This window comes from Lates calcarifer, linkage group LG3 (genome assembly GCF_001640805.2).
Source record: "Lates calcarifer isolate ASB-BC8 linkage group LG3, TLL_Latcal_v3, whole genome shotgun sequence".
Classification (NCBI taxonomy): domain Eukaryota; kingdom Metazoa; phylum Chordata; class Actinopteri; family Centropomidae; genus Lates; species Lates calcarifer.
The window spans coordinates 11023299-11034582 of NC_066835.1; the positions used below are offsets into that span (position 1 = coordinate 11023299).

The window sequence follows — 11284 nt, forward strand, 5'->3', positions numbered from 1 at the left end:
AGAAGCTGTGTATGTACTTAGCAGTCATACTTTGGGCTTTAGCTATACAGCCTTCATCATCTTCACCAGATTTTCCACTTCTCACTGTCCAGATGTCCAGTGTATTTCACTAAATGCTGAATAAATTCATACTAGAACAAGATTTTAATTTAAAATGGATCACTTATTCTCATGAAACTGAGAGTTGGCATGAGTTTAATACAGGACTGTTAACTGTAATGTCACACTTTTGGATCTGTTCAGTTCCTTTTTATACCAATAAAATAAATCAGAAGCAAGACATCTGGAATGTCTGAGTGTCCAGTGATTGTATGATGTGTTTACTATGGGCTGGGCTGACATTTGGAAGTTCTGAACGACAGGCAGATATGCATTGGCAGATGTATTCTTCCTCCACCAAGTCAAGTCAAGTCAAATTTTATTTATATAGCGCCAGTTCACAACAGAAGTTATCTCGAGACGCACCACACAGCTGATATTCAACAGACATCAGAAAATGTAGCTATCTGTGTGTGATGATTTGCAAGTCTTTCTCTCTCTGGGGAAACAACTTCCTCTCCTTTATAATCCTGCACTTCACCTATCTAGCTTTTTGCCCCATCTTTGACAACACAGGCATTTTCAACATGGTGGATAGTGCCTAATCTGACCTTGTACTTTCTGAGTATATATCTAACCATAATGACATTCGGGATAATCAAGAGGTACTCTAGGGATTTAGTGCTGCACTTCCATAAAGATGGGAGACTCATGAGGGACAAAAAGTGGTCAAAATCAAAGCAGCAGAGACCAAGATATCCTGACTTTAATTTCCAGCAGGGGACCTTATATTTCCCTCAATACAACTCAGTAGCATCCCCCTGCCCACCTGAATGTCTACTTCTTTTAAACCCTACATCTCCAGTTTGTAATGTAGGATTTCTGTTAAAAAGTCTTAAATCCAAGCTGAGATAACCTGGATGACATCATCAGGGTGAGCAGCAGCCCTTGTGACATGTAAACTGAGTTACAGCAGTAAATGGAGTGTCCCTTTAATTTTGGATACTCTGCTGTTAATATGGGTAATGTTGCTAATTGTGGATACTGCTGCTGTAATGAAAGAACACAAGTCTAAAGTCTCCGCGGCAGGTATTAACATATTTATTACACCGTAAAGAGAACAACAATACCAGAATTATACTGCAAAGTTTCACAGACTGACAGACCATAGTTTACAGCCCAAAAAAGAATTTTAAAAAAGAAACTAAAAGAAATAAAATCAACAAGAAACCACAGTTCTGACATAGTAGACTGGAAAGCTCTCTAGAGGACACTGACCCTAAGCGATGGAAAGACCGCTCAGTGTCAGCCTACCACTAACCTGTGGTTTTCTTGTCTCAATTAAGTATTGCACAACAACTTCAAATCATTTGAGCTCTTTTTTTCACAATAAATTTTCTCAAGAGAACGCAAAAAAAAGAAGAAGAAAAAAAAAACCTCCCACCCCTGAAGTTCAACTCACTCCCCCCCAGATTAATGCTACGGCGTTCGCTGTTCACCGTTGGCCCTGCACATTTTCCCGATGTTTCTGGTTAAAGTAGGAAATTTAAATAACATTTCCTGCTATTGTGAAAAACAGGCATGCCTAAATTCATAGCCTTAGTATTTTTTTAAGTTTTGTTTTTATTTTTTACAAGCTTTTTCCTTTTGTGTATCCCGCCCTTTTTGCATTTACCCCAGCTGACAAGTCGACAAGCACTTTAGCATGTCTTCACAACAGAGAAGAGAAAAGGAGAAAAAGGTGGAAGGGAAACGGGGGAGAAAAAAGAGTGAGAGAGAAACAACATTTCTTAACTGTGACCTTAGCTTGTGTCATTGAAATAGGAATCAATGACACTTTTCTTTAAAATTAGCACAATTTCTTTTTTTAAATCTGTTCAAACAATTCAAACTCTTGATGTACTCTAGAAACGCCACAGGCATAAAGGAACATAACAAAAGTTTTTTTTTTCACTTTTTTTTTCTCATTTCTTTTCATTTATGTTTCATTTATTTATGAGGTCTGCATTGTTACCAAGTAGTGATATGGTTTTGCAGCTGTATGAGCTTTGACTTTGGGTTTTTTTATTTTCCTGTTCTCTTGTGCCCATTTGGTTTCGACTAGACCAGTATCAGCGCCGCGACTGATGCTCTTATCGTGCTGTAAGAGGTAGAGTGAGACTTGTTTGCCACCGAGGAATTTGTAGCAAAACACACATAGAGGAGGGAAGAAAGAAAAAAATAGAGCTTCTCAAAGAATCATTGAGCAATAATGTTTGTCTTACTTTTTTCTTCTTTTTTTTTTAAACCCAGGTTCGCCCTGATAATGATGAACACACACGTTATTTGTTGTATACTTTCAAATACACTAGTGTTAAAACAGCTTGGCTGTTTCTTCACAGCATCTGAGGAGTCGCAAGTAGGGTGTTATACACCTTTTTGGATTGTTTAACCCTTTAGAGTCAAGGATGCAGGTGTGTATTTTATATTTAGACAAGAAGGGAGAGATGAGGAAGTACAGAGGGAGAAAACTGCCCAGAACCTTTGTGGGCCTCCACTTGTTCCTTGAGGTCAGAATTTGTAACGCGCTTCTGTGTAGCACCAAGGTGTTTGGGGTGAAGAGCCTTTGTGTGCGTCAGGGTAAGTGCTCTCTTACTGCGAATGAGAGGTTTGTTTGATTTACATTGAAGGTTTACAACAAAGCTGCGACTGATTATCTATCCCAAAGGAAAATAATGACATACTCTGATATAAATAAATATAAAACAGCTGTAAATGACATTGGTGTGAAAGCCCAGTCTCACATTCACCTCTTTAAGAATAAAGAACTTAAAGCTGAAATGGGCACTTAATCTGACATTTGTGTAATGAGAAAATGCACAAGCAAGATCGAAAAATATCCCAAGAATTTCTCCAACAAAATGATCACATAAGTTATTAGTGTTCATGTCACATTAGTTATTATTGCTCCAGTTAAAATGTAACGCTGCTGTGAAATGTTCATTATGTTTAATTCACACCTTCTCATTCCACAATGCAAGATGAGTGCTATCAGTTTCCATAGGGAGATTAAAATAAATGACTTCATGACACTGAAGTTGGTTTTTGTTCTGTGTGAACAAAACCTGCATAAAAATAAATAACCAAATGTTTATGTGAACAAACCTCTTTTGAAAATTGTTTAAATCAGGATTTTGGTCCTTGGTGTCAGTCTTTGGCTGTTTTTGGTGTTGTTTTTTTTTTTTTTTGTTTTTTTGTTTATCTCTTGTGTTAATACTGTGTGTTACCTGGTGCTTTGCAGTGTTAAAGCTGTCAATCGGAGTCTACACCTCTGCATTTGGAAAGTTAGTTTGTTAGAATATTTTTTGTATTTTTTATACTTTTTTTGGTTGTTTTTCAGTTTTTCTAAAAAATAACAAATATTTAACAAACGTTCAGTAATGTGCATGCACTGTCTGTAACTATTCAAAAGAAAAAAAAAACTGTATGGCTGCTTTTGTTAGCATGTTAAGAAGAAAAAAATGTGGGTTTGGTGATTTTACATTTTTTCAACTCCCCCACCCCTACCCCCATCGCCCCAAAAAAATGTAAAAACAGATTATGCTATCACTACATACAAAATGGTTGATGAATTATGGCTCTATACCGACAACACAAGTATGCTGAAAAGAAGCATGCCGAAATAACCTCTGTGACAGTGCAAATACATTTATGTATGTCCCTTGTACAAAACATTTAGGTTAGCATTCCGCGCAACATGCTAGTTCTCAGAAAAGATCTGGGTCGGACTCAAGTAGCAGCTCTGAGATATAGCTTGTGTCTTTTCTTGAGGACAAAGGGAAGTAAAACTTATAGAACTACGAGGGATCTACCACTTACACACAGAATAGAAAAGCAGCTTGGAAAAAAGATAACACTTCTTTTTTTTATCTCTTTTTGCACGAGCTAGAGAGAGAGAGAGTTATGAAGGACTTAAGAGTTGTGACTGGTTGAAGTACTATGCATTGTCACAATTGTCCAACACATATACAATAAATAACCATTGATGACACCACAGGACAGAAGTCTTAAACACCATGACATCTATAGAAAAAGAACATGAAGAAAGATGAAAATGTTTTTCAGAGTTGAGACGGGAGAGGAGTGTCTGGGGGTGAGTCTTCACACTGTAGGTTTCAGCTCTGCGTGCCTCAGCAACTGCTGTCGAGCTGATTTGACAGTCTCACTGGTGGGGATGATGACTTCACTTCCTGTTTTGAGAGCTTCCGCGACCCACCGAGCATGCACGTGCGAATTGCAGTGAGTACATCCTCCACATGTGCGGTGGGCAAAGTTTTGTATCTTGTCCAAGAATTCTTCCTTTTACATCCTTCGGGGAGATGGATTTGTATTTCCCAGCCCACTGACCTGGATATTATTACAAGTGAGAGGGAAATAACATTGGTTGAACAGCTGGCTCTGCTTGCAATCTGCTGCACATCTGCCCATTTCATGGCAGTCTGTGGACCAGAGATTCAGTCCATCCCTCTCCCCTCTCCAGGCAGCAAACTTGTTTATGTATCCGCCAGTGTGTCTCTCAGAGTATTTAAGTCTTAATTTCTTTCCTCACAAAGAACGTTGATGACATTCTCCTAGCCAGGTATGTTCCCTTGGTATGCTGTTTGGTAAAATGTCTTCTTGAGGTTGACTAGTCTCATGTCCCAGGTACAGGAAGGAAATAAGTGTTAATTCAAGGATGGAAAATAAAAACATTAAAAAAAAGGGGGAGGTCAGATATACTTGTCTTGAGTTCACTGCTATCTCTGCTCAGTCTGAGTCTCATATTTACAGGAGAAAACAAGATAAGCTACAATGACAGCAACATTAACAACAACAGGCACAACGACAAACAGACAACAAGAATAGCAAGTGTAACGATAAAAGGATGTCAATATTTAAAGTCATTCATTCAAAACAAAGAATATCTTTGTGTTTCTTTAAAGTCATGGCAAGTCAATATGACCTGATTATGGATCTCCTCCTCCTTCTATGACTACGCTGCAAGATAGACAGAAGCATTGCCATCTCTCTCTGTTATCCATGTTAGCTTAGCATCTTCGCAAGGCAATGTAGACAGTCATGCTGTTTGTGGGGGTTGAGGGTTGGCCCTGGAGGCCTTTGCCTCCATCCTCTGTGTGAGTCTCTTAGCGTGGTGTGCCATCCAGGACAGAGGAGGACGGGGTGCTGGGGGTGGAGGAGCGAGGGGTAGCAGCAGGCGGGGTAGCAGCCGGACTCCCAGTCCCACTGCTTGGGGTGCAGGCTGATGAGCTGATGGGAGCCGGGGTCTCTGACCCAGGGACGCCTCCCTGCTGCTGGGTGGCCTGCTGCTGCTGGGCCTGGAGGGTCTGACCACAGACGTGGTGGTGCTTCTCCCAGTCCTTGTGCTGGCAGAATGAGCCACAGTAGCGCGCTGTGTTGCAGCCACTGCACGTCTCACTGGCCTTGCGGCCACAGTTCCAGCAGCTCTGACAAACAGATAGAGACAAAGTTAACTAACACAAAAAAAAAATAATTCAGCAGCAGGATTCACAATCAGCCAGACAATAATAACAGCGTAATTAGGGACCCCTTGTTTGTTTTATTTTATGCCTCTATTCACACAGAAAGATAATCATATGTTTGACGAATGACAACAGACAGGCACATCAAACAGACATAGCAAACACGACTCACAAGATTGGCAACAGTCTGCACATTAACAGAACAAGCCTCTGCTTTTACAACACTTAAGCTAAAAACAAACCACAGACAGATCAAAACCCATCTCTTCCTACACTTAGGGCCTCTTATATATCTTAGAAACCGCAGAGAGAGCATGTCAGGGTGGCTGTGTATCCACAGGAAACAGGAGGACAAGGTTACAAACAGCTTCTGAAAGTTCCCCTCTGGGGTGCTTCTCTCTCGTAAACATCACTCCTGCAATTAATGTCAGATGTGAGCCATATTTCCCTCTCACTTAACTGATTAAACGTCAAGGTCTCCAATGGTGATTAGCAAATGAAAGCTCCTTCCCATCTTTCCTCTCAGCTGAATTGGTAACACCTTTCTAAACATGCTTGCTACTCTGTTGGAAAAAAGGAGGAAAGCGAGGGTAATTGATGCTTGATTGACCTTGTTTTGCTTCATTCTGCTCGGTCTCCTGACTATAAAATAACCTCTTTTTGCAGGAACACTTTTTGCGACTAACCAGCAACCTCTTTAATATTGTACAATGATTTGCTTTTACTAATATAATGATAACATAAACAGAACCGTCTTTGTATGAGAGGATGCTATCATCTGTGTCATTTGGGAGACACTAGAACAGCTGGCAACAAAAGTTAATTCAAAGTGACAACAAAGAAAGATGCAATACCATAACTGCCAAACAAGAGGATGACAATGACAGTTGTTGTGATGCGCCTGAGAGACTGAGGGTACAGCTTTAGATGTTTTGAGGGGTCTATGTGTGTATGCGTATGCTCCTACCTCGCTGGAGTCCTCCTGCTGGTTGATTATGGAGAGCGCGTCCTCGGCCGCCTGCCGCTTGGCCTCGGCCACCGTGCGCTCCATCTTGGCCCGCTCGCTGCTAATCATCTCATGTGCCTTGCGCTCAGCCTCCGACACGGCCTTCTGCAGCTCCGACATGGCCTGCCGCTTTACCTCATTCACTGCCTCTTCTGGAAAGAGTGTGGACACAGAGGAAGTCAAGCCTCCCGTACCTGCAATGTAGTTCGCATTATATCATCTTGGTCGTTGGGACTAAAGTTTTCAATTAGCAGACTGCAAATTAGTAGATTTTTGTCCAGGACACCACAGTTACTATTTCTGGATATAAACATTTATCACACAAAGAAAGGGAAATTAGCATGAAAAATTTATTCCATTATGATTTGATCATCTTTTATGTTCTCTTGAATATTTACACGGGAATAAGAATGTTAGATAAAGTCAAATTTTATGAAACCTGTTCAAAACTGCCATTGTAAACACTGAGAGTTTCATTCCACAACAGTGATATTTAAGATTGTGCCTTCCAAAAGATTAATAATAAAATCTGTTTCATCTGCTAAATCTGTAACACATCTGGAAGACAGAAACCGGAACTATAAAACCGATGTATTCAATCATATTTATGTGAGGACAAAATCTGAGAGAGACATACTTTGTAGTTCTGGAGATGATGAGAATTATTTCACATAGAAAAGTTAACTACTTTATCATCAGATTGTACCTTATAAAAGATCAGCTTTCAGTTTCTGACTAGAATACACAGAATCTAACCAAACATCATATCTAAATGTTATAAATATGAGATGCTTTCATTAAATTATTCAGGTGTTTGGGGATTCCTATTTGTCAACCACCATCACTTTTGCACACCCGCATCTAATTAGTTCATTCTTATGACAGTGACTGTGGTGTGTTTAATCAGTCAGATCCTCTAATGGGTCAATGTGTGATGTTATAATTGAAAAAAAAGTTGAAATGATCTCATTTGAAGATAAGTGAGCAAAATGTATAATTTTTTCTTTGAATTTGAAAAATATCCTCAAGACAACAGCACAAGCCAATTAATCTCAGGTAATCACTCAAATGTGCTTTCGGAGCTGGAGCAATGTGTTATTTTATACTTGTTTTGTGGAATGAATAACCTTCCCGTGCGGGTGTTAAGCGGTGGAATTCTAACCGAACGTCAAAGCAAAAGGAGGGCTTTTTGTTTGCTCCCATCAAGCCTGTAACTTGACTAATTGTGTATGCAAATCAGGCAATTTATATTTAAATTATGCATTTCCATTGTGATCCCAGAGGCCCATGCGGCGAGGGGAAGTGGGAAACCGGTAGGACACCGTGCAAGGTGCTTGAATATTTATCACCAACTGTAAACATTTTGCCCATTTCAAACAGATGTATTCACAGCCGCACTCCATTGTGTTAAAAATCCTATTTTGCAATCCTCCCCGGGTCACATTTAAATCAGTCTCTCCTCAGCCAGAATAGTTGAGATTGGAGTGAAAAGGATGGCAGAAATACTAAGAAGAATGCAGAGAGAATGAGAAATAGCGGTCACCATTTATCCTACAGACAAAAGATAAATACAGCTTTTATGTCTGACAAATATGCATCACTTTACTTCATTCCCTTTGTACAAATTACACTTGTATTACAAATGTAAAATCTGTTTCAATAGCAGACAGAGTGTGTGCTTTTCTAAAGACAGAGATATTTTCTCTTCATCGTGACTGAGCTAAATTTTTAATCCAGGGTGGTTTTGTCTTTAACCTACTGTGCTGCCTGAAGTCATGGAAATTGCCCTGGTGCCGTGTGATATATGCCTTGTGCATGGAATTGTGATTACACACCAAATGCCTTAGATGGAAGATCGATCAAAGCTGGTGAGGGGAGGAGAGTACTGGAGAGCAGACAGAGTCCCGATGGTGATACTCAATTCAATTTAAATGCATATTACTTGTTCTGAGTATCTCACACATCATGCTTGGTCAAGCAAGGGGACAATTTCTTTTCTCCAAGGGGTTTAAAAAGCAGATATACTGTATCACTGACGGTGAATACAAAGTGGATTCCTCAAGCATTGAACCTTCAGTGGAAAATTCTCTTCGTTTTTCAGGACAGCGATAATGGTAACTGCAGCTGCACTCATGACTTTAAAAAATGCTGTTTGTGTACACTAACAATTTAACAGCAACTAATGAAAGCTGTTAAAGCAATGAATTAGTTTCAACACTTGATCTTAACTGCTTAACAGATTTGCCTCTGCATTTTTACATCACCTTCTTAAATAGAATGGCTGCAATGTCTACTGCTAAGGGGATAACAAAAAAGCCAGAAGCAAAAAGATATCAAATCTTGCTACTGTACTTTTAACAGCAGAACCACTGGGCCAGCTGTAATAGCTACTTATGTCCCTTATTTGACTGGTGCAATAAAATAATTTTATGACCTGACATCATATTTGGAGTGCGCAGAAAGTGGTGGTGAAACTCTTATTTTTTTTAACGTCCTACTGTATCAAATAAAAATGATTTTCTATGAGCAGCCTGACACATTCATTCAGTTCTACAAGGGGAAGAGGTTGCAGACAGCAGACTATACTGTGATGAGATGGGGGGGGGGGGTGGGGGGTTTAAAGGGAGCGCCTCTCAACCACTTCCAGAACCTCAGTCATCTGGATGAGAAAAGATGGTCTTGATTTCTACAAAGCAAAATGTCTTAAAAACTGCAGAGAGATAAAGAGAAAGAGAGAGAAAGGATGTGTGTGAGAGATGATGATGATGGCTGGCATAAAAGAGCAGCTCACCAGCTTTCTTCCAGATCTCTTCAGGGACGTAGCCAGACACAGGCCGATGCAGCAGCTCCCTGTGAATTTCTGGGGAGACACAAAACACACATTCATGGTGATCAGATGTATCAGATTGTATGACATGATGCAAAAGAACAAATCAGCATGTTGCATAAATCTTTTGGTTACTGTGATATTTATTCCAAAAGGTTTAAGGAATAAAGTTAAATGTCCAATTTTTGTGACTCATGCAATAACTAGTCAGCTCAGCTTTTAAAAACTAACTGTCATCAGTATAGTCAAAAATAACAGTAGAGGACCTAGAATTGAACCCTGGGGGACGCCACATTCAGTATCAGCCTCTCTAGACATAAAATTGCTGGAGAATATTGAGAATTACCATCATTTTCAGGTAGACTGAAGCCAGCTGAGTGAGAATGGAATATTTTAGATCAGGTTATAATAAATAATTACAGGGCTGTCAGGTTTGTGGTCTGACAACTGCATATTTAAAAAACTAGGGAAATTGACAGATTGCAAGGACGTGTTTATGGTATTTATACATGTAAGAGTGTAGAGGGAAGTGGATCGAGGGGGCAGATGGAATGAATATTTCAAACAATTAAATAGTGCTGATGTTTTATTTAATATATAAAGTCATACAGAAATACTAAGGTTAGTGAAGTTACAAGTGGAGAGCTGATGTTGAATTGTCTTAAAAACATTTTAAAAGTCCTTTATATATAATAATTCACTGAATTTATTGAACTGGTATTTGTTGGGATGACCATAAGTCTTCTGGAGGAACAGCCTTGTAAACATGCGGATACTTTTTTTACCATTCTGTTCTTTAATAGCTCTAATACATATATGTGTGATCCCCTACCTGATGTTGTATTTTCCTGGGCTGCAGGGCTCTGCTGCCTTGACTGCCCGCTAGCGGCACCCTTTTTCAGCTCTTCGGCATCGCTGTATCGTCGGATCCAGTAGTTGAGCTCCTCACGGTCGGCCTCCTGGCACCGCCGCAGTACTGTTAGCGAGCGCCTTGTTTTCTCCACCATGTCCATGATACAATTCAGCAGCTGAGGGAGGTGACAGGAAGAAGACACAACGCTGAGTTTACACGTTGATGTGGATGGATTGATTGAAACTCAGTAAGGATGAGGTGAGGTTCTAAATTAAAGTCATGTTATTTTTAGTGTATCATTATTCTATCCATCTGTGGTCATGAAACAATAGGTGAATATTTTGGAGACACTCTCACTCTTAAAATGCTGATCAGGGTTGTCAGATCACACCTCACTCTTACTTCATCACTTCAGTCTTATTCTCATGAAATATATTCATGTTCATATCATGTGATTGGCTGGGTAAATTTTCACTGCATACCAACAACAGTGAGGTGAAATATCATCACAAATGTGACACTACATGTTCTATCATATCATATCAGGTAGTTTAAACATGCAGAAAATTACAGGTTGCATCTTTTAAAGGGACTAAATTAACATGCAAGCATGCATATATATGATGACACTTTGTATGAAAAAAATCATGACTATTTTTTTTTTTTTAAACAGTCCACAAAACATGTAAAGGCCTTTTTTATTTAGTATACAGCAGTAGACACACATTTTCACATACAACACAAAATTTCTCCTCACAGTAAATAACAGACATAGAGCAACAGAGATTTATAGTACATGTCATACAGTGTATTACAGTTTAATAATTTTTAAATAACTGAAATGGGGACTTAAATAATCTTACTTACAGAGACAGAATTGTAGGGTATAGTAATAAAAAATGTTATTACTTTTCTTACATGGTCAAGGTGCTTCCACTCCTCTGCCCACTCTCTGTCTGTCAGCCTGTGGTCAATCACTTCCTCCTGCCTGGTCCCTGCATGCATACCTGTAAGAAAGAATAAAAAGATAGACAGACAGA

The 11284-nt window shown here is 39.4% G+C and overlaps 1 protein-coding gene across 1 annotated transcript in view; it reads right to left on the reverse strand.

The window, feature by feature from the left end:
- Positions 1 to 1124: 1124 nt before the first annotated feature.
- Positions 1125 to 11284, reverse strand: part of runx1t1 (RUNX1 partner transcriptional co-repressor 1) — a 58721-nt gene continuing 48561 nt past the window's right edge. The window contains 5 exon segments of the mRNA XM_018697648.2: positions 1125 to 5522; positions 6526 to 6716; positions 9356 to 9424; positions 10224 to 10419; positions 11163 to 11251. Coding sequence (XP_018553164.1) covers positions 5202 to 5522; positions 6526 to 6716; positions 9356 to 9424; positions 10224 to 10419; positions 11163 to 11251 — 866 coding nt within the window. The 3' untranslated portion in view covers positions 1125 to 5201.